We start from the raw sequence: 24,477 nt of genomic DNA, 5'->3' as shown, positions 1-24,477 counted from the left end.
TCAAATGATTTGTGAGTCCTGACTGATCAGCTGCACTTGGGAAAACGGTGGAACCCATGACTAGCGTTGTTGCCCATCTTTGGGTTCCTCAATAAATCATGGAGAGAACATTTTGACTCAAATTAGCCCCGTTCAAACTTTCAAACTTTATATGGATAAAAAACAAATCATTGAATATTCGGATTTAACGGCCTAATCCAATTCAGCTGGCATAATTCTGAGTCGGATACAGCCCTTGTTAAAAGTCACCCCATCATACATCTTTTGTGTCCTTGATGCTGGCATGCTGTCTAAAATCACACCCTGAAGTGGCACGATGCTGCTGTTGTTTACTTCTGTGTTAAAATGTAAAGGAGGCATAAAGAAGGGACTTGGTAGTGGCTCTATAGTACGATCTCTGTGTAAAAAGGGTGTCTGCATCTTCAGATAGCAGACATATTGTGTGTTGTAAGTGGGAATCACCACAACTGCAGTGGGACTTTAAAATCATGAATTTCTTGATGAATTTCTTGATGGATGTTTTAAACAGTGATTGATTACATTGGCCTTGGTTGTAGATCTGGTTTGCACCCTGCCCCCATCTTTAACATCGTTCGGGGTGCTGCCCTTGCATTACCACCCTTTTTTTCTTATCTTTTCTTATTTTAGCCTTGAGAAATTCTTGTTTCTTGTCTATTTGTGAAACATAAATTAGTAAAAATCTTAATAGTGGAAGCTTAAAGTGTATTTCATTAGTTTCACCTTGAGATACTTCTTATTCACAGTTTTTAGGGAGCCTTTAGGCTCTGCCATGGGCAGAGGTTTCTCTACGGAGTGAAGACTGACTCTCTAAAAGTGCAAAATAAACATACACCTATTAAAAGCAATGAAGGGGCCTCAGGCAAGGAGGGTGCGCTTTGAAATTCCTTTAAAAGCATCATTTTAGCCAACAAAAAACATTTTGTAGAGCATTAAGCTGTTGTAGTAGGAGATCTTAACACATTTCTTTGTTCTGCATTTTAGATCACACTGTGTGGTTTGTGAGGGGGCTGTTTGAAGCCAGCAGGGTCACATGTCATGCTAGTTTGGAAATGGTATAATTAGATGAGGATTAAAACCTACGTGTTGCCTACGTGTCGAAGCAGGACAGCATGAGTTCAGCTTCAGCTGCCGTTGATTCTTCTGCTGTGTGTTGGCACAAAGACTGTGAGTCACTGAGATAAGAGTTCTGGCATGTTGAGAGTCAACAATGAGAATCCGAACCTCTGCACATTTCTCATTCTGTGTGCACTGAGCACACTCACGTCATGTGTGCTCGGGAGTTTGAATTGGTGGCCGGAGGCCAAAACTCTTCTCAAGCTGTTGTGCGCCTGACAGGGCAGCAGCAGGAGGTATACTGTAGCTCCTAACTGTTGGGCCAACAAGTGTTGGTGCTGAAGGTGGTTCTGCAGGGCTCCTGGCTGCCTCCTTCAAACACCTTTCTCAGCTTGTCCTCCCAGCACCTCAGTGATACGGCTGTTGGAGTCACTAAAGCAGTCTTGGAGCGGGTCTCTTCTCATCTGTGTAAAAGGAGGTTGGTGATTTTAATGAAGTAAAACTGTAAACGTTGACCACAAAATAGGATTTTCTTGCTAACTGGATTTTCAGATCCTTGTTGCTATGTGGATGCGAAAAAATATAGACCAGCCTGTATTAGAGGCCTTGTTGGCTCCTCGTTCAGCCAGCTTTTCATTGTAGAGCTCTCAGCTTTGCCACTGGCCATTGATGCAGTCATTTCTGTGGTTTTCATGCAAATGTTTAAAGATGTAGACTTTTTCAGGTTGGGATTGAAAGTTCATTGTTGACCATAGAAAGAGCAGTTGATGAAACAATCCTCCACTTTTCAGCCAATATGGATAAGAAGTCCTTAATAGTTGCCTTACACCAGACAGATTTCCAGATGATTTCCTGTGATGTTGATCATTTAGTATAAGGAGGTCATAAAACTCAGTCCAAGCTGTCGTAAGTTGGTCTTTTTCTCATTTAATGTTCCAACAAAATCCATCGTGTTTAATATTACTGTAAGTTTTTAGTCCTGGTTCTCTCTCTGCTGTGAAAAAAAGGCTTGTTGTTGTTCCGCCCAGTGCGAAATAACGCTGATAGCAATGTTACCAGGGCAGTGGAGCCACTGGGACTGGACACAGGAACGTGTGTTTGTATGCATTTGAACACATCATGGCATTTTTTTTAAACTTGATTTGACAGCCATAAATAGTAGTATTGATCTACTCAGTGTCCTAAATGAAGGACTGCATGACAGAATTACCAGCAGGTTACATCTTGCCAATATTTGTCCAGCCTCTGTACCAACTGTTCAGCATCACCTCAGTGCTACATATAAAGGCTCCAGTGAGCGCAGTGCCACAGTCAGAGAGGCAGCTGGCAAACAGAAGCTGCTCCTGTGGGACAAAGTGCTGCTGTGACCTCTGCCTCACAGCTCTGAGCTCCCTGCTAACTGTGTGTGAGAGGCAGAGTGGACTCTAAACCCTGCTGTCTCTAATGCACACACACACCTACACGTCACAGAGGAGCACACACATTCATGCAGCCAACTCTCCTGCAGCTCTGTCTGTCTGTGTCGTGTCAACATGTTGTCACCTCTCTACAAGAAGACATGCAGGAAGTCGTAGGTGATAGCTTCAGTTTGATTTCATTTCTATAGTAAGATTGATAAGTACTGATAGTCTGTAACAAGCCTTAAACATAATTATTATAATTCTGATCCTGCAGTACCCATGAAGATGTTGTGTTTTGATATTTTCCTTTTTTTTTCAGTCCTCATTAGGAGTCGACCTCTTCAGAAACAAATCATGTATACTGTGTATACTGTGTTCATGCTGGAAAACGTTTTTCATTTCATTTTCATAGTATGAAAAAAACTGGTGGCATATCTCTATAAATTCATTGAATCAAATTGTGCTGCAATGATGAAATCATGGACAGGTTTACCTGTAACCATTTTGAAAATGGTGATGGGTGATTTCCCTGTTTCCTGACATAGACTAAACCTGTGCAGTCTAGCCTGGGCCTCTCTAATGCTAATGGTAAGTTAGCAAGATAAGCTGACCAAATCATTACAATGATATAACACAACGTGACTCAGGTAATGTGAGTAAAGCTGTCATATTTCTGTATCTATTGCCTCAGTCTCATCAGACAGACTTTCATTGCTACTTCAAGTCATCAAAGTCCGTATTCTGGTATTGTTTTGACTGAGAAACAGCAGAAATTTTAAACCGTGAGTGTAAAACTTGTACAGAAAGTACTAACCACAGTTGAGGTTTTTTGTTTAGTCTGTTTATTCTGTTTCCATTGTCGGCTAAAGCACTTTATACCAGCAGGTAGAGCTGATGATGACGTCATCATAGGCAGTCAGAGCTTATTTATGTGACAGTGTGTGTTGCCCTCTCAGAGAGGACTGTAAGAGCTAAACACCCCCTCATCCCCTTCACCTTTATCTCTCTGTCCATCCAGTCTGTCCATCACTCCTCACCTCCCTGTAAACAGTGCTTTCACTTCCTTCCTCTCATTCCCCCTCCCTCAATTCCCAGCATCCCTCTCTCATTTGCCCTGATCCTTCCAGCCCCGTCTCCCTCTGTATCCCCATCATCTATCCAGCCCTCCACATCTTTCTGCTACAGCGCTCTTCATCCTACACATATTCCATCTATCCCTCCCCTCCCAACCCATCTCAATTCCATCGCACACACACACACACACACACACACACACACACACACACACACACACACACACACACACACACACAGGGCTCAGTGGTGTGGAATGGCCTTTGTGAGGAGTAAATTGCTTGGCCTCTCAGTTCACAACCAATTCACAGGATGGCAGCTGGGCAGATTAAACTCACAGCTCCCATAGTGTGTGTGTGTGTGTGTGTGCGCGTGTGCGTGCGTGTGCGCGCACGTGAACACGACTGACCACCCAAGCTGCAGTCACCTTAATGTCAGGATGTGTGTTTGTGTAAGCTTGTTTCAGCTCAGAATGTACTTCATGAATAGAGAGTGAGTAGATGGATGGAGAGGAGATGGAGATGAGCTGCTGATTATTGTGCTGATCAGCTGCACTTCCTCCAAGTCATTAAAACAAACAAACAAAGAAGACTGTAATTTGTGAAAGTATAGAATGCTTGCACCACTAATTGTCAGCTAAACTGTTGCATTATTGATTTTTCTCCTTTTTTAAGGATCATTCTGCTTTAATACAACCAGACTTTTATTTTTGTAGTTTGGGCCATCGTTTATATCATTTATACACACTCACCTAAAGCTGGTGTTGTTCTATATGGTTTCTTAATATCAACAAATGCCATGTGTATAATGTGATTTAATACACAATCGATGGCAGTGTGTTGGAGTAGGTCTAGTGTCACTGTGAGTCTTCTCAGTGCCCCTGAGAGGAAACGGTTTATAAAATACGCGTATTCCCAGCACTGACACTGAGCGTCCTCAGACCCATCTGTTCCTGCATCACTTCTCTCTGCAAAGCAACTCCTGTTCAGAGAGAAGACAATTTGGAACATTTACATCTATGTAAATATATGGGGTATAAATTACTCTTTTTTCTTTGGACAATCTGTTCATCATGATCTTATTTGGGCCTGTACTTTGGGTCATTCTGCAGGTCCTCTTCTCTCAGCAGATGACCTCAGTGTTTTATGACACTAATCTATCATAAATTCAAATAGTAATAAAAAAGAGAAGCTATTATTAAAATTAAAAAAATGAATTCAAAACCGAATTCCAAAATAACATGAAAAATTACCAATATCAAATAATTAATAATGATATTTTTTTTCAATAGGATTTGCGGCTGAGTGCAAGAGAGAAACAAAATATAGAAAATATCATGAGTGTGCAGCTGAATCTGGAGCCTCTCAGCTCGAGGTCAGTAAACTTCCAGGAGACTGGAGCACTGTGATAAATTTGCAGGGACAAAGACAGAAGGCACATATGTCATATGTCAACCCTTGAATATTTGCACAGTTGTCATAACCTGCGGTTACATGGACATTATTTCTCCAATCTGATTACAGATTCCAACTTAGCTGTTTATGTGAAAACTAAACAAAGTGATCTGATAAGACGTGCATTTACATGCCCCAAAGCAATTAGTCAGAATTCAACATTTTGACTTTTGCAAGAAGCTAATACCTTGAAATGACATAACTGCGTGGCCAGAGAAAGGGGAGCCAAAACTGACGTCTCTGTTTGGTTATTTCATCTATCAACAGTTGATTTAACATTAAATTTACTATATTGTGTAATATCCATATTGTGAGATAAAATTACATGCGAGTGACGGATGATCGTAGCCATATCGCCCACTGTGTGCGGATTGGTCGCTATAATACATCTTTTTTAGACACTGTGGTTTAGACAAAGAGAGGAGTGGAGACGACATCAGTGGAGTTTCTGCTGAGTGAAGCTTTTAACACCGAGATTTTCTGCTGACTGCTCCAGTAATAGCACTGCACATCAGCCTCAGATGTTACATTCATTAGGGTGTGTGTGTGTGTGTGTGTGCGTGCGTCCTGTATGCTGGCACTCTACTAATGAGCCTAACAATGGACAGTCAGAGAGAGGAAGACAAAAAAAGAGGGTGTTAGTGTGTCTGCTGATAGAATGATGACTTCGAGAGAATACACTGAGTCAGCACATACACAAGCATGCACACACACACACACACACACACACACATAAACACAGTCAGCATCATACCCAATTGATACTTATATTTGTCCATTTTAATTATATGATGCTTTTAGTGAAGCTTACTGACAAAATAAATGTGTGTCATGGATATCTACATTGTAATATACAGCAGGACTGAAGTGAATTTAAGACTGTTAAAGATCTGGTGTGTTGGATTCAGTGGCACCTGGTGGTGAGCTTGCAGATTGTAACCAAGTGAAAATTTTCCCGTGTGCCAACCATAGACGTGTAATAAAATGGACTGTTATTGAGTCTTGAGTTTGGTATATTTGCTGTTGCCATCTTGGATTTTTGGAGCTAGGGGTGACCACATTTTTGTCCATCCATTTTCTGCAACCACTCATCCCATTATGGGGATGGGGGCTGGAGCCGATCCCAGCCAACATTGGCAGGAGGTGGGATACAACCTTGATAGATCGCCAGACTATTACAGGGTTGGTTACATACATTTAATGTTCGTAATTTGAAAAAAAGAGAGAGGACGCATGTGCAACCAGTGGAAGGATGATAGTTTTGCATGAGTGAATTTAATTAGGAGCTGATTTCATTTTTTAGGAATATGTGAAGGAGGAGTGGTCAAGCTAGAACATGGTGTTAAGTAGCTCTTTAAACAGAGAATCAAACCTCTCAGTCCTGATATTCAGCCGTCTGCACAGACACAGGTACTAGAAATGTTTTGCAACCACCAGTCAACCACAGTCATTGTAGCAGCAGTGTATTTCTGCACCGAGGCTGTCTTTCATCTGCAGTACCACACTTGCCAGTGTATTGACTCATAAAATCTGACCCCTTGCTATTTTTACACGGATATAACAACTGCTCTATTTTTAACTACAGCTCCCAGGGGACTTATTTCAGTTGCTGGAGATGTGAAAGCCTGTGAAAGATAGTAAAAAGAAAAAAATGTCTAACTGTAAGGAAATAACAATCTTAATGACTTCCTCCTCCCCCCAACTCTATATTCAAAGTACTACACATATACTACTAAATGCAAATAAATCAGATATAAATAAATAAATCAATCTTGCTCTATAATCTAACAGTTAAAAGTAACTACAAATTTACTTTCTAACTGAACTGGGATGTACAGACTTTAAAATTTCTGGGCTGATACCAAAAATAATGTTAAAGTAACAATTTTGCCAATAGGCGATACCAATGTTTTTATATTATTGTTTATTGTGTTTTTGTTGTTATTTATTCTTCTCCTGTGCCAGGGAAACACAGAAATCTAAGCTAAAAAAATAACTAAATGTTTTAAAGTAATTTAGCCCTTCATCAGTCTACTTATGAATGAACATAAAGTCTAAGATAAACATTTATGAAACAACCTTCAAATAACCTTCTTTCACATGAAAAACATATTTTTTAAAAAACAAATAAGCAAAAACCCTTTTACTATTTACATAATAACTCTCTCTCCAATGTACATATTTCATGTTGCTGTTATTTCTCCTTCAAACTTCTTTTTTGTTCAGGTTTCTCACCAAAAGCTACACTTAACAAGATGACACTGAACACACCATGAGAACGTTACAGTTTAACTACACATTTTTACTGAACAGAGCATCAAAATGTAACCCAAAGTAACCTCCATGAGGTGTTCATTGCGATTTATAATAGATCCATGGTTCACTGTGGCCACAAGCTGCTTAGAGGAAATGTTAATTGACTCTCCTCCTACTGATTTCGGTACAGATTTGTTGGCTTTTTTCCATCTTCTTTCTCTTCACATACACTCCTCAGGGGTGTAGTGGTAGTTGATGAGGTGGGCGGTCTACTAGTTAGATGGGTGGAGGAAGGAAGGAAGAGGAGGAAGTAGTTATACTCTTCTATATATTCCAGTGGCTTTGTGTCTGATGGTGGAAAGAAGTAATCTGACATCCACTTGACATGCGCATCACGCATTGTTTAGACTGTGATGATGAGCTGTAATTCTGCGCGTAATTTTTGTGCCTCGCTCCCCCTTGGGATGGCGCCCAAGCCGGCTGCCTATATCACCTTTGGCAAGTGCCGCCACTATCCTCACCATTATCAACAAACCCTAATCTTAAGCTTTAACCAGCATCAAATATATCCCAAATTCACCTCAGTTGATTTAGGCAGATCTCATGGATGTGAGTCATGTAGTTATTATTGTTCCACTGTCACATTGCCATGTAAACCTGTATCACATCATGCATTTAAATGTCACCAAAGCTCTTAGTTCCTGGAGCTCTTGGAAAAGTACACTTGAAAGATGTTTCCAGAAAAGCAGGAAAATGGCTCAGAACAGGAATGTAGATTTGAATGGGAAACAGCGGAGTGGTTTCAGTAGCTGTTGTATGTACTACCAGCAAAGACTATTTCCTTATCAAGCCGCTGGGATCTGTTCAGAGGCCTGCTGGGAAGCAGTCAGTGTGCAGTGATCACAACACACAGGAAGCGGAGCATTCCTTTGGCCAGACAGAGAAGGAAGTAAGACGTAAGCCAGACTGCACCGTGTGTGTGTGTGTGTGTGTGTGTGTGTGTGTGTGTGTGTGTGTGTGTGTGTGTGTGTGTGTGTGTGTGTTTGTGTGTGTGTGTGTGTGTGTGTGTGTGTGTGTGTGTGTGTGTGTGTGTGCGTCTGTCTGTGCGCCCAGAGAGAGAGAGGTGAGGAGAAGGGGTAAGACAGGCCAGATTATGCACTTCTTCGGCTCTGTGTGTATGTGTGTGTGTGTGTGTGTGTGTGTGTGTGTGTGAGTAGTTGAGTGTATCTGTACATCTCTCAAACACAATTCTTGACCTCGCTGGAGGAGTGTAGCAGTGAAATTAGGTCAGGATTATTCCAGCTCACATTACAGTAGTCTCCCACCAGACCTTATGTAAGAAACGGCCGGCTCCCTCAGACCGTTGTAACATTGTCCTCATTTGTACAGTAGCTTTACATTAAGCTGCTGCGCTGTATATCCTCTGCGCTTCACTGCACAGACAGCCAGACAGCGGTGTGACAAAGATCTCAAAGCATCTCATCTGCTACTGGCCAGATGTCATGACATTTAATACACGTTCATGTTCCCCAGAGGATAATCCCAATGCTGTTCACGGCCCTGACCTTTCCTCTGGCACCACTCGAGTCAGAATGTTAACTTTGCCATTATAATTGCAGTGGATGTTCATGTTCCCCAGAGAATTAGACTATTGATGTTGATGATCGTGCAGCCTTGGAAACAAATAGATTTGCTGCTGTAGTCTGTGTAACCAGTGTTTCACTGTGTTTGGGCATACACATAACAGTACTTGCCCTCTGTTTTTTTTTCTTTTTTTTTAATCAATAAGTTGGATGAAGAATTCTTTATTTTTAAGCTCAGAGCATTTGCTCCATACAGCAGCATCAGAAATGCAGCAAAGATTACGCAGGGGGTGAATTTCAAGTTACAAGAGAATGCACCGACTACCGATTTTAGCTCACAGCATACAGGAGTTGCTGGTCTGTCGCCGACTTAATTGTTAAGTTTGTTTGTGAAATGTGTGACTTTCGGAACCGTATGGTTCACAGCAGTACGTGGAGTAATGTGGCAAAAACATCCTGCAGAAACCTATATGAGGTCACGTGGAATTTATTTATTTTTTAAAAAAATACCATTTTGATGCTAAAACATGCACACTTAGGCTAAAATTAAAAATTTCATATTTAAATACATATAATGCACTACTACTACTATCTACAGAATGATTTAAAAAAACGAATAAAACATTGAGGGATCTTGGATGAGAGTTGCTTCGTTTATGTTGTAAAAGTCAGAATATTTCATAAAATAGTTTTGTTTTGTGACAGGTAATTTTTATTAAGGACAAAAATCACTTTTAAAGGAACTTCTCTCCTCCTCTTGTGAGCTCCCTCTGCTCCAGTTCATTAACAGCCTGAGAGGACAGAAACCTGCTGAAACTATCTAGTGTTAAATGAGGTGATATTAAAGGCATTTAGATTGCTAGTTGTGGAAAAATGTAATTAAACAAACACACATAAGTATTACATGTCACCATTATTAACTGTACTGAGGAACATTTAGCTGAAAGCAGTCTACATAAACTATACAGCTGAATGAATCTCAGCGGCTTCCTGGATTATAGCATAAATGGATAGAAATGAATACATGTAAGAAGCATCACAGTTGTTCACTGACTCTGCTCTATTAGAATAATGTAGGTCAGTCATGTTACTGTGTGCCTTGTTCAAACTGACATGCTGTGTGCTCCTCCTGTTCACCCTGCCTTCCTTCACTTTACTCATCCTGCATTTACAGTTACTTATTTCAGATAGTCAGTGTGTGAAAGAATCGTACAAATAACAAGTTAATAAAAAATCAGAAGGTTTACAAAAAACATCTTTGCAATACTGAGTGCTTGTATGACTGCACAGTGTCGTTTATCGTAAAGAATAGTGTAACACTGAAAGGGCAGATGCATTGATCAAACCTAGATGACTAGAAGACAGGAAGAACAGTTTGTCCTAAGGGGGACACTAGACTCCACTGTGTCCAAAAATGACTTCTGACTTTTCTGAGAGTCAGAATCTCAGACGTCATTCACAGATTGCTAGAATTAGTGTTATTTACTCTCTTCAGTGATGAATGTGGATAAATCTGCTTAGAAGGCATATTAAAAATATACTCCTTATAATTCAGGTCTTGCCTCATAATTACTATGTACTGACATTTTTTTCCACATCGGTGCAGTCCAATAATAGTTGTCTGTCTCCATGGTTACAGGGTAAAACAGAAAGTGATGCAGCGTTACTCTTCGTGGGGCAGATTTATATACATTTGAAAACATAAAGGTTAAAAGATATCAGGGTGAAGTTAACTTTGCTTAGTGATCCCACAGCAGAATTATCCGTCATCATTAAATCATCCAAACATGATGGGGACCCTGGTGCAAAAATCTTAATCTTCCGCTCACAGTCTAAAGACATGCAGGTCACTTTTTGGCTCTAAATCGGCGGTCAGTGTGAATGTGAATGGTTGTCTGTCTCTGTGTGTCAGCCCTGCGATAGTCTGGCGACCTGTCCAGGGTGTACCCCGCCTCTCGCCCAGTGTCTGCTGGGATAGGCTCCAGCCTCCCTGCAACCCCTCACAGAATAAGAGGTTGGTAAATTAATTTTGCTACTCTTCAGTTTACTGCACTGTGCCTCCCTCAGGTATGGTAGGAGCTAGCTAGCTAGCAGCACCACTAATTTGGCGATTATCGTGATTGATCACCCAACAGCATTGCTGGGGAAACTGTCGTCGCCCCACAGCTCGCTTGGCAGTGGGGCACTGGATTTTTTTTTTAATTAACTGATTAATTATTGGCCCATCGAAAGAAAAAAATGACTGAAACTGATATCCCTAATACAGATGTTTGTGGTGTGTTGAAATCTAAACAGTTTTCACTTGTCACAGAAGTTCCAGCACGTCTTATACGACTGACAAATTTCATCACAATCTTTTCTCATATTGTCCAGATATCTAGGTCAGGACCAAAGTGTAAGTCAGCTGTTGGTTAAAGATAAAGAGAAGATTAATATGATTGGTGATACAATAGTATTATTCAACAGGCCTCAACACAGGTTCTGTAGGAGCCCCGATGGTGCAAATCTATCTGTAATCCACACAAATCTCTTCTAATCTACATATTACGTGGATTAAAGAGCAGCCAGTTGCAGCTGCTGATCAGCCTCCTGCGAGGACAAAAGGTCGCTGATGCAGCGTGATGCTTTAAAACTCATCAGTCAGTTCTTAATATCAGCTCTAAAGCTAACAGTCACCCAGAGTGAAGAGCCTAAACGGAGCTTGAGATGATCTTTCTGTGTTGTTGCAGCAGACCATGGCCGAGCGTTCTGCTGCTCTATATTAAGGCAGAATGCTAATTAGCCTACTCCACTTCTGATGGCCTATAAAAAGACAGCATGGCCTCTGGAGGACTTTGAGGGACTGATCTGTCCTTCTGCCTTCCCTCTCTTCTGCAGTGTGATGATGTAAATGGATCTGTGTATTTACAGGAGATAGACTTCCATTACAGCACATAGGCCTGACGCTGGCTTCATGTTGCAGAGAATGGGATGAGGAACGTGGAGGAACAGGTTAAAGACAGATAGATTCCTGAAAAAGATACTTGTTATATAGGTAAACACAGAAACACAGACAACCCGTAAAGATGTAATCAATGCAGAGAACTGTTTTCTAGGGATCCAGAGACAGCACTCCTTAAAATGTTCGAAAAAAAATTGATTAAATTAAGTTGTTTTTTTTAATTGGTCATGCATAGGTATTGAACTAAGCTTGTTTGGTATCACAGCATTACGGTATTTTGGGATATTTAGAAATCCCTAGCATATGTTTTTCAATACCCTCATACATACAGGCACTCTTCTTTCTAATGAACTGATTGTATGTAGTGCACAGCATGGATCACCAGGGCTCAGTCCCATAGACTGTATATAAAAAAGGATGACACAACACAACAGCTCCCCAAAAGTGAGGTCAAAACATCTTGATCGCCCCCTGGTGTCTGGCTGCAGTACAAGCCATAAAGCCTGCTTCCTCAGTGTCAGTGAATGGGACATGAGCCAAAGTAAAAACTCAAAGTACACGCCAAATACATTCTTCCCAAAGATGGTTTCTGTCATTTAGGGTAGTTCTTATCACTCTAATGTATGTTCAAGTGATCTTTTGTCTGATAAAATTGTTTTTAATTTGTTATTTAATTATAAAAAGTTTTTTTTTCCCTCACCATATTGACAGCTGTTAATCTGTGTGGTCATGCTTAATGGCGCGGCTCACGATTGGTTGGATGGGTGTTTTGGTGGGAACTCTAGATTGCGACTGTGCAGACTCTGGCTCCAAATAACGCGACCAGCGCAAGATGGCAGCGACTGTATCCTGGATATTTTTGGCTTCAGTCAAGCACAACGGGGGGAAGTGGGGACATGTCCATCTTTATATACAATCTATGCTCAGTCTCCAGTCCAAACAGGAACAAGCAATTTAGCTGAAAGCTTTGTGTGCCGTACACTTATACCATCATATACTGTACCTCTGTGAAATTTCAGGAAGTCCTGAACGTATGAAATATTACATATTCCCAAAGCCTATATTGAACATTCACATGATATTGACCATTATACAAAAATGTCTTTAGGGTGCCGTCAAGCTCAACATGCATGTAACAGTGTGTGTTGTCTGTCTAATGGACTGTGACAATAGCAAGCAGTTACTGCTGGCAATAGTAGGCTTTCTGTGTGGGAGTATAATGTAGCGGTAGCTTCTGGACCACAACTTATTTCCTGACAGTCTGACTATTGAACATTATATCACTTTGTATTGCATAAATCAGGCAGCAGAATTTGACAGTAGACTGTCTACTGGAAGAGCTCGAAGGCTGACTAGAACATGTAGAAACAGGGGCAAACATTTTTCAGACTCACATGGCCATCAATAAAGCCAAAAAGATGAAGGTAAATCAACTGGAAAAAAAGGTTTTAAAGGCCTAGCAAGAGGGATTTAGTGGCATTTATAGATGAGTTTATAGATGAGTTTGCAGATTACAGCACCTGTGTGCCAAGTGTGTAGGTGAACTGCAGTAGCTGACCATAGACTGTATAAATAAATGGATGTATAACTACTGTGACATCACCCATTTGTTTGCGGACTTCTGTTTTTTATTATTTTGGATGAGATAGGGCTGCTGTGGAGGAGAAGGCATGGATCTGACTCATAAGCAACAGTGACACTTTGCAGACAGCCTGTCACTCAAAGTGACCACACCCTTAATTATTTATAAATCTAAGCATTATTAAAATATATATGGGTGAGTTATGTAAAAATTCAACCCTGTACAGTTGTCATGGATAAAGAAATTAGCTATTGAGCACTCTTTTTCTGCAGTCCGGTGTGAAAGCTTCGCACTGGTTCCCTTGTCAAAAAGCCAATGGGATTTTTCCAATGAATTTTGGATTATTGCAGAAAATAAGATCCGTTGCAAACAAATGTTTTTGATACTTACACATTTTGTTCATCAAGAAAATTAATGCAAAAAAAATCACAGTGGGGTATTTACTGACATTTTATGTTTTCATAAAAATCAAGACAGTCTCTTCAGCTTGTGTTAACCACAGACCTTATTTTAGGACTCAAACACCATTTTTTGTACCATATAAGCATGTTTATAACTCAAAAATCCCATTGGCTTTTTGACAAGGGAAGCAGGGCGGCTCATAAATGGCTCATTTTAAGGTAACGAAAACAGAGCAGTTCTTATTTTAAGGTTCTTAAAAACATAGTTATGAATATAATATTGCATTTAGGCCAATATATATCCCTAAATCCTGCACACTTGACCTTTAAATCCATCATTTCATTTTCCAGTCCTTGTAAAGGTCCTGTCATGTAAAAGCCATCACAAAACATTTATGTAACAGACTTATGATTGTATGATAAAAAGGCCATTACTTTAATATATCTTACTCTAAATATCTTATAATCTGCCATTGAATTACAGGAGCTGTCGTTTTTGACAGTATTGTATTTATTCTCTCCATCATGAGCCTGTTTCCATCCCTATATATAATCCCCAAGCTGTCATATTCATCATTTTTCCTGAACATGTCCTCCTGTCAGGGTGGAGGGTTGTTTAAAGTATTTACTGCTTCTGGAAAACCTAACTATGCATTCTTGTGTTGAATCAAATTCTTATATGTGTCATTGTAATCAGTGTAGTGTCAATAAATGCGGTAAATATGTTACATTAACCCTTTGAAACTTGAGCAAATTGGCCTGATTTCTATGAAAAACATGTGAAGAAGGCAATAAGCAATGAAAGACGAAATGACCCAAAAATTAGCAAGAAATAGTGAAGAGTACAAGAAAATTACAGTACAAAAAAGAAATTTACCTGGGAAAAGTTCTTAAAATATAATAATTCTGTAACATAATTTTGAATGTGCACTTATTACCATTATGAATAAGGTTTTTCTCTAGCTTTAAAAAAAAAACATTTTCTAAATCTACCAATTTCTTGCAATTTGTCGAACATTTCTAAGTTTCTCATTACATTTTTCCCACGTTTTAAAGAAATTGCACCAATTTGCTCAGGGTTCAAAGGTTTAAACACGTGTGAAAGGCGTCTGAAAGCATCACAGATTAGTGATATGTTTCCAGGTTTCAAAGGGTTAGATATCTGATCAAACTGTGTTTTCTGCATCATGTTAGAGGAACAAGCCAAAGCAGCTTTTCAGTATGTTGAATGCGTTCAGTGTGTGAGTGTGTGTTTCATATACTGCACCATCTGTTTGTGTTGTCTGGACATGCAGGTGCATGTATGTATGTTTGTGCTTATCCTGTGTTTTGTGTGAAGATGTGTGTGCTGTGCAACTGCAAGTGTGTGTGTGTGTGTGTGTGTGTGTGTGTCCTTTATATGTGTTATCAGCAGATCTAGATCAGTCCAGACTGATTCACTGGCCCTTCAGGCTTGGTTGCCATAGTAACCTCCCTATGTGTGCGTATGTGTGTGAGGAAGGTTCGGGCCAGATTTCTAATGATAGCCTGTATGATCTGAAGGTAAGCCTCAGTCCCATCGGGTTGAGGTGTGTTTTGCAGACAGTTATAAAGAAGTCTCCATAAGGTATAGAACATAAAAACATTCTCCGTTTATGAAAATTATCTTTGCCACACACAGTTTTCCTGGTACATATCTATGCTCTGTGCTCATGTCTGTGTTGCTGTATAGATTTTGATGTCCCTTCCTGTCCTGCAGGTGTTCTGTAGAATGTTTGACTGCCTGCAGGGGGCACCACAGGTGGAGGTAGGTGTGACAGCATGGAGTGGAGCAGTAACAGCTGACCTCTGCTCTCGTAGATCGTTTGATGTGTCGAGATAGAACAACAGAGGAGTGATGTTTGAACACTACAGCTGGGTTTAGTGACTCACAGGATGCATGTTGCACACAGTGTCATGATCTCCAACAGTGTGGTGAAGTGACATTTAATAAGTGTCATTTAATATTTATTAAAATAGTCTAATCTTAAAATGTAAGGTATTAAAACTAACAGTGTTTGACACAGCTTTTAATTGATATATTTTGATATATCAGGTAGTCCTGATCTCAGGGTTCCTGCAGATCCTTTAAAATTCATAAAAGGTATTAAAATCATTAATCCAAAATAAGGCATTAATTAGCATTAAGATGTACTGAATGCCTCTAATACCAAACAACACCAAAGAGTCATGTTTTATATTCCGATAAATATTTGAAAAATAAAATAAGAAAAAAATAATACTAAATAATGTTGGTAAGTTTTTTTTTCATTGGCTACTGTAAAATTAGTTATAAATTGGCATTAATGGAGTTTTCAAAAGTCTAAATTCCACTTGACTTAAGTTGTAGGAACCCTGTGATCTGCTCTATGACAGTGTTGTAGAAGTTTTACCCGTAAGTCGATATAAAGGAAAAGTGAAGCTTTTTTTAAATGTGCTCTTTTTAATCAAGAGCCAGATGATCTGAGGTGTGAAGCTGCATGGAGTGGAGCTTCAAAAGGCGCCATGCGGCTTGAGCACATTAAAATTTGTCATGTTAGTTTATATGTAGATGCTGCCAACACATTTAATGGATAAGTGGTTTTACTTACTTTACTTTACTGGGACTTGGAGCATTAATCAGTGTGATGTTGAAGAGTGATACAAGCCCTAAGACTGCAGACTGTGTGGACTGTTACCGCATGTATTTGTTGAAATCTATACCTGTGTGAACTAATACGCAAGCGAGACTAATTTATTGAGCTGGTGTCTCTCACTTTGTAACAGTCTGAGCATGTTCTCTTTGTTGGGGGCTGCCAGTGATGTGAATTAGCTTTTTTTTCCATTGAGATTTTCAAATGCAATCATTCTTTTTAAATTTTAGGCTTCAACAGTGAAGAAAATCATGCTGATCAAAACTCAGAATACTGAGACCTTAATATAAAAGCAGCTCATTTTAAGTGCGACAGAACACAGCTGGCTCAGTGTTACAGATTTCCAGTACAGTGGAATAAGTCAGGCAATTAATTGTAGTGTACAGCACTTACTACCAGAGGTCCGTCTGTACTGTTGAAACTGATAACTCAACTAAGAAAGATGGCATCAGTGAGAGGTGGGGATAACATTACAGGACTTCTAAACAGCTGGCCAACAGCTGAGTTGGCCCGTGAGGAAACAAAAGCAGTACACCCAACAAATTTTCACATAAACTTAGCGATTTAATTCTTTTTTTTTTTTGACCAAACCAGAGTTAGTGTTCGCTGGAGCAATGTAAAGACTTACTAAGGCGGTTTTGTCAATATTTATTTTGTGTCTGTATGTATATATGGTGTATTTTACAGAAAGGGCACAAGGTACGTAAGCTTGACTTAAGGCCTTTGTACATCAAGTCCGTTTTTATGCCTCTGCATCGGCAATAGCTGGGGCCAGAGGTGTTATGTTTTTGGGTTGTCCGTACATACAATACATTGTATATAAAGATGGACGATGCCTCCCCACTTACTCACACTTTACAAAACTGAAGCCAAAATATCCCACACACAAACGTTGACATCTTGCGCTGGTGATGTCATTTAGAGCTGTGCAGTATCAATCGCTGCAGTGTTGGAATTCCCCCCAAAACACCCATCCGACCAATGCAAGCACACTGATTGGCACACACAGCTGTCAGTCATGATGTCAGACCCCCTTTTTATAGCATCAAATGACTAATTAAGACCAAAGTTCTCAGAGAAACGAACACTTGAATATTCATTGGGGTAAAAATATTTGACATGTACTTCATGTTTTCAGTTTGACCCACGTCCCAGTCGCTAACATGGAGGGGGCTGGGTTTATGCCATATTTCCCAATGATCCCAATGTTTTGGATTCACTTTTGGGGACCTGTCATGTTGTCCATTTTATATACAGTCTATGGTAGCCACATACATAGAAAACATGTGGACGAAGCTTGTAAGAAAACAACACTTCTGCAACAATACAGGTAAACTTCAACAGGTGTTGATGCTAACTGTAGATCAATGAGATTTACACATCATGATGATTTCAAACAAGCCGATTGGTTTATCCAACTTCCTGTGAGTCCAAAACAGAACACTGGACACTGTCTCAGTGTCTAAGAGAAATTATATATTATGATATGAATGTAATGAGACAGTTAGTCTTAGAAGTACAGAAGCAATTTTTGCAGCAGTAGTCGTGGTACCGTTAGTGTGTCCCCTGCTGATGTAAACATTCTGGCTGCAGGAAAAGAGAAAACTCAACACAGAGAAAATGGTGTGGGACACAGGAAGGTGAAGAGGTCCATGCTTGACACATCCCATAGGCTGTGTGTGTGATGTTTCCTACAGTGGCTGTCATTTTACTTCACTGTCAAAGAGCTGATTGTCTGACACAGTAGAACAAAGTGTTGCCTCTGGCACGACTGATTCTCCACTGTGTCAGTCTGTGAGAATGTTTTCACCGTAATCAGTGCTGGGATGGCTGGGCTTTGACACTTTATTAATACAGCGCTCATCACCACCCTCACATGTTTAGCTCCTGTTCCATGCCTGGATCGCAGATACATAGAGCTGTGTCAGTCAGACTGCACCCCATTAGCAGGACTAACTGACTGAAACACCATAAAGACTGTGAATTTGTGTGTGAGTATCTCTCTACAATAGGTGTCCAGTATGTTTTGTCTTCTTTCTGCTACAGTTACAGGGTGGCATTCATGCCACAGTTTTATGATAATGGCCCAGACAGCTCTGAATGGCTGATACTGTGCAGTGAATAGGATGCATTCACACTGTGCAGTCCCATATTGAAAGAGATTACAGCTGATAAAAAGACTGTTGACCTCCAGGATGGAGGCATGAGAGACACGACTGCACAAGCCTTTTGTGCAAAGAGCTAAAAGCTTATTTTATGATTTCAACTGATGAATTAAGCTATTTCCTTTTTTCATTATTATATTTATTTCAGTTCTGCTGTGGAAGTAAAGTTAAAAGTTGACTTCTGTTGTGTGTGTGTGTGTGTGTGTGTGTGTGCATGCGTGCGTATGTACGTACATACGCACGTGCATGTGTGCGTGCAATAGTGTGTGTGAGCATTCTGTTGCTTCAGTTTTTGTGCCTGACCCCTCTGACCTCACCAAGCTCACACTCACAGACGGACCGTTTGTGCAAAACTCCCTACACTCTCTCACTCTGTGTGTGTGTGTGTGTGTCTGTGTGTGTCTGTGTGTGTGTGTGTATGAACACATAAACTGAATTTTTGAATTATTTCAACCCGCCGCTCTCAGCAGGAAGTCTTAACCCATTCTCTCATCTTTACTAAATAGCCTCAAGAACCAAACACTCTTCTCCAGCAGTTGAAATAGGTGAATTATGAAGTCTCAGTGGTGGTTATAAACTGAAGTTTAAAGTTTGGCAAGTCAAAGACAGCCAGTAGCAATCGCTGGTTCTGTTTTTAGTCAAGTGTTGCTGGGAGCAGGGTGAACTCAGATGTTATTTGAATTGAAAACGCTGGTTTCCAAACCTCAATCACGTGGTTGTTACTGTAACTGTGACCAAAAGAGAGAGGGAAACAGAGAACATGTTGGTCCAGATCCAAAAAACATTTGAGATGCAGATAACAAAGACAATGAATCCATTGGGGTCGTTTTGAAATTGTACACAATGGCCATTCTTTTCAGAATGGTTTTATTATTTATTATTATTCATTATTTGCATCTGTGCTATTGATAATCTGATTGTAAACTCATTTAATAACCCAGAATGTGATCATGGTGTCTTTTTCACAGTGGAAATTTTATATCAGGCTAAATGTTCAGGCAAAATTGAAATTCTGTAACTCATCAAATCTGACACTCACGAATGATCAGTCTGACGTGTGACTAAATGAAAAGGATTATCATTGATGTAAAAAAAAATCTCTTGCTGACAGACAGACTCTCCTTGTCTCTCTGACTTTAATTGTCTCCATAATAAGAGTTAATGGGGGGAATAACAGATCGTGAAAAGAAAAATCTTTCTAATAGGTAGAGAAAGGTGATTTGGCTCTTTTGTCATTCCTGTTTTTTAACTAGATGCTGAATCATAAAACTTGGGGAGTGATACGCTTAAGTTTAATCTGTTATCTGTTGTCCCTCCAGAATGAAACTCCTCTGATGTTGTGATGATATATCACATCAGTCTGATTAGTTGCAGGGCTGAGCTGCCTGTTAGTAACTGATATCCTGTCAGAGTGTGTCGGTTGGAAAAAGACATCCGTAAAGGCTGCTCTAGTGTATCCTCGCTTCCCTAACCTCTGAAAGCCTCCTCGACTCCGTCAAACATATTAAACAATTGGGACGCCTGTCAAAATGGCGGGTCTTGATCGATTTCCAGGTCAAGTGATCCACGATAGAGGATAGCAGAGTCAAAGAGGGATATTGGGATGAACCTACTGTGCCCCCAAAACCAGATATTTTAAACCATAACTTAATCTTTTCATGACGATAACTCAGTGGTTTTGTGTGTTAAATAACCACACGTTAATCACAGTGTCGTTGACATAGAGTGTAAACTTATCCACAACATAACGTACAAATGTCACATATCTGTGGGTTGCAGACATACACCGCCAACATTTTTCCTGGTGATTGGGATGGATAATACATAAAGCAGAGCATGACAATGATAAATCCTCAATCAGCCCTTTGGGTAATTTGGTGTGTGTGTGATTTACTTGTCCTGCACTGTTGTATTACAGTAGGGTATGGAAAGATTTGTTTCTGCACACGTCCAAAACCAGTTGTCTCCCATGTCTTACATCAGCACTGCTCTGAAAATGCATCTGGCTTTAGACAGTGAAGAGAAAAATGGAGAGAAAATTCAAATGAGCTGCTGATCACAAACTGTAACAGCATCTGTCCTCCCAGCCATGATTACCCACTGCTCACACACACTCACACACACACTCCTTGTGTCTGCTCTCCTGGGTGCTTTAGCTGAACAGGACCCAACAATAGAATTCCAGCATTAAAAATCACTGACTCAACACACACAACATGACAGGAAATGAATTTCATATTGGGACAAACACCGGTGCTATTGTGCTCCTGTGTGTGTTTGTGTGTGTTTGTGTGTGTGTGTGTGTGTGTTTTGCCATTTGGTATCAATACAAAGATCCTTTTGTCCCGTCACTGCCGCTTGTGCTGAATTAAAAATAACTGGTCTAATGTCCGGCCTAAGGTATTAGCACCAAATGCCACAGTCATTAGACTTTGTGTGAAACACGTGCGCAGCTCGGTCTGCATGTGGTGAACGAGAAGCGTTTCAAAGCTGTTAAGTGGAAACTTTGTACCTCCCAAATGTCAGCATAACAAGAACAACTTGTTTCATTTCCTTGATTGAAAATGTATTTTTAAGTTGGAGCCAAAGGCTTCTTTAAGCCTAGGTGGAATGGACACGGTCATCAGCCTGTGGAGATATCAGTAGTTAATGAACATCAAAATGCAGACATAAAAGGTTTTCACCCAAGACCAGCCATTTCTATTTTGTGCTTGGGGGTGAGAAAGATCACTTGGTGTTATAATAAGCAGCTTAAATGACGAACACACAGTCCCATGTACAACCACCCACCCACACACACACACACACTCCAAGCTCATCAATTAGTGTGTCAGCCACTGGACCAGAGCAGAGAGCTGACAAGGGTTAATTAAGTTATTAACCATGTGAATGGTAGGAGAATGGAGGACGAGTGATCAGAGGAGAGGAGATGCTCATCCAGAGACACGCTGTCATTCATCTGACTGGACTTTTCTTTTATTAATGGGATTTTAATCTACACTAGAGTGAAGGGCTGGGATGCAGAGGAAAAATAGAAATTCATTTTTGTTAGCTGGGCAAGCGACTTACAGCCACTGTGTAAGATTTACGGTGACAGACACAGCAAACGGCCCCTCTCAGCAACCAGTCCAGTCACCAGAAGAAAATGTTTGAATTGTATGTTTCACACGTAACATTTGTACGTATTATATCAATGTTTCTAAAACAATGTTGAATATGAGCCGCATTTCTCACTGGGTGGTAGTTGGTGTGTCACCTGGGTGAGTTGCCTCTCAAGCTGCATACCACTGTAAGAGCTGAAAATATCAGACCTGGTGGTTTTTTAGTGAGTCATTGCTGTGTTTTCTGCAGCTTTTCAGTCCCCAAACTTGGTTGTTTTTTAAGTGACCCATCACTCTTTTTCCAGCTAATATTGTGCCACCACAACTATGTTTTTGAGCCAAAACATGATCTTTTATACCCATAACCAAGTGGTTTTCTGTTCCTAAACATAACCTGACTTGGCAGTGTAAATCCAGAGCTCCAGTATGGAGGCCTTGAACCTGAACTGTGAGTGAAGACACACAAACCGAGTGCTCATGAAGCCACTTCTTGAGCAGAGAACATTACCATATTCAGATTCACACTGACCTACATGGCTTAATCCTCAATGGCTGCTTTTTGTTCTTGTGTGTGTGTCTGGCATTCATTTGCCATTTGTAGGTCAGTGTGACAGAGGCTGTTGTTGTCGAGTGTGGCGGTCAGAGAGGGCACTGCCCAGGTCATGGAGGGTGAAGTGTGTGTGTAGGTGTGTGTGGTATGTTCTGCTGGATAGTTGGCACCAGGCTGAGCAGCATCAGACACAATGTAACTCCTGTTTTTCAAATATTAGAGGAGAGGCAGGGAAGACCACAGGGCACGTGACCATATTTGGACATCCTACATTTGATACAGACAAAAATGCCAATAAATAAAATGGGACTTTAATTCAAACACCTCTCACAAAAACTATTTATCTTAGTGATAAATACATTTCAAATGACAAATAATAGTGGTATGATAACAGAAATACAGTAAATAATGAAGCTGTATGTGAGGAATAATAATAAGCCAGAATATCTGAACTCTGAGTCAGGTTTAGTCTCGGCCGGTCACTGTTGGGAGCTATAATCATAGTGTGTAATGTTAAACAACCAATTTTTAAATTTCTTAGTCATTTCCGTTTGAGGGTAAGGCTGACAGTGTTCTGAAACACTAGCCCTTTTTACACAGAGATCGCGATATATGCCCGCTGCATAGTCCCATCTTTACTCCAGAGCCAAACACCAACAGCATAATGCCGCTCCAGTGTGTAATTTTGGACAGCATGCCGGCATCATGGAAACAAAGGAGGCGTGACGGGGTAATGTGTAACACATCTACATCGGCCTCTATTGTGATATGTAACATGCGCGCTGGCAGCGCTTTCTAAACAATAACAATGGCATAACATGTCACCCACAGTCATTTAGCGTCCCTGTTGTATGGCGGCTGATCTCATCCTCCTCTCAGAGGATAAGGAGCTCCTGATTCTCGTTATTTGTGGACATTTACGGCTGCTGTTCTTCTTCGTTGAATTAGCCACTGATTGCTGTTGGCTGCTTTTTTGCTGCTTTTTTGCTGCTTTAAGACGTCACATCCGTCCTGCCGATGGTCCCCACCTGCCAGCTGTCGATTCTACACAGATGTCAACTCAGTGCTGTTATTTCCTCCGCAGCTGAGACAAATCTGTCCCCTGATTCCACGATCGTACCTTTCATACGGAACAGCAAAGCGTCATGACTGATTCTGAGTTTGATCTAACAGACTTTTTAGGAGCCGATACTTCCTAATAATTCCCTAGGAAGTTTCTTAGAAATACCCTCTCTGTTATTTAGTATTAATTTAATACTATTAATTTTTAAGAAACATGGAGATCAAATTGTCATCTCAGTTTAGTTAGTACTAATGTTTAATTATAAATCATTTCAGATTCCGATTTAGTTACTGCAATCTGTATTCATCTTACATGCTGAACTGTATGCTTGTCTGACCTGTTGTGCACTGTGAAATCTGAGAGTAAAGATAGTAAAATGAGGTAATGTTGCCGTACGCTCATGTGAAGTCCACTGCGTGTGTGTGTGTGTGTGTGTGTGTGTGTGTGTGTGTGTCTCAGCAGCACTGACAGTCCCTCACAGCCAGGGGGAGAGAGAGAGAGAGAGAAAGGGAGAGAGAGATGGGGGAGTCCGACAGTGGGAGGGCAAAGCTTATTTGCATGAGAAGAGCTTCTCGGGCCAATGGCCAGACTGGAATGAGTGGATATCAGGACCCAACAGGAAGTGACGTGTCGGGTTACACACTCCTCCCTCTTTTCCTCAGGCAGGAGAGAGAGAGAGAGAGAGAGAGAGAGAGAGAGATCAAGGGAGTGAGAAGGGGTGAGCGGGGTAAAAGTAAATGGGCCAAGCAGCAGTCTCATTCTTGCTGTGTGAGATCACAGAGAGGCAGAATGTGTCGGGATCCGCACGACTACTGAAAACAAGACTGAACAAGACACAAGGACAGACACAGAGAGGAAAAAGGAGGGAGGACAGAAGGACATAGGGAGGAAGGAAGGAAGGAGGGAGGGGGAGGAGACCTGGAGGAGTTTTTGGGATCTTTTGGGATCTACTCTCAGCAAAGGAATCGAGTTGGCAAAGTGTCTCACAGGGGCTGAGCTACAGCCCTGCCCTGGAGTCAGCACAGCCGCCTCACTGCAGCAGGGACAAAATGAACTATCTGGTGAGTGTGTGTGAGTGAGCATGTTAAATCACTGCCTCTGTGGCACTGTGTAGCTTTTTAAAAACCCTGTGCCTTTTTTGGTGTTTGTCTAGTCCTTCATCCCCTGTGGTTGAGTGTGTGT

General features: G+C 40.7%; 1 protein-coding gene across 4 annotated transcripts in view; it reads left to right on the top strand.

Moving 5' to 3' along the window:
- The window catches only part of bcar1 (BCAR1 scaffold protein, Cas family member), a 92,864-nt gene that overhangs the window by 15,228 nt on the left and 53,159 nt on the right, over positions 1-24,477 (top strand). Inside the window, exon 2 of one of the 4 annotated variants that reach the window (XM_088080157.1) lies at positions 15,504-15,551. The exons of 1 other annotated variant lie outside the window; for it this stretch is intronic. In XM_088080157.1, the coding sequence (XP_087936283.1) occupies positions 15,504-15,551 (48 nt within the window). Of the gene's footprint in view, positions 1-15,482; positions 15,552-23,803; positions 24,357-24,477 lie in introns of those variants that run through there. 2 more of the 4 variants (XM_088080156.1, XM_088080159.1) reach the window with 2 other exon arrangements.

The sequence above is a fragment of the Plectropomus leopardus genome, chromosome 7 (assembly GCF_026936395.1).
Source record: "Plectropomus leopardus strain MGB_pleo_1.0 chromosome 7, ASM2693639v1, whole genome shotgun sequence".
In the NCBI taxonomy this organism is placed as follows: Eukaryota; Metazoa; Chordata; class Actinopteri; order Perciformes; family Serranidae; genus Plectropomus; species Plectropomus leopardus.
Note: the sequence above shows the minus strand (reverse complement) of the source record. Positions and strands in the feature narration are given on the sequence as shown.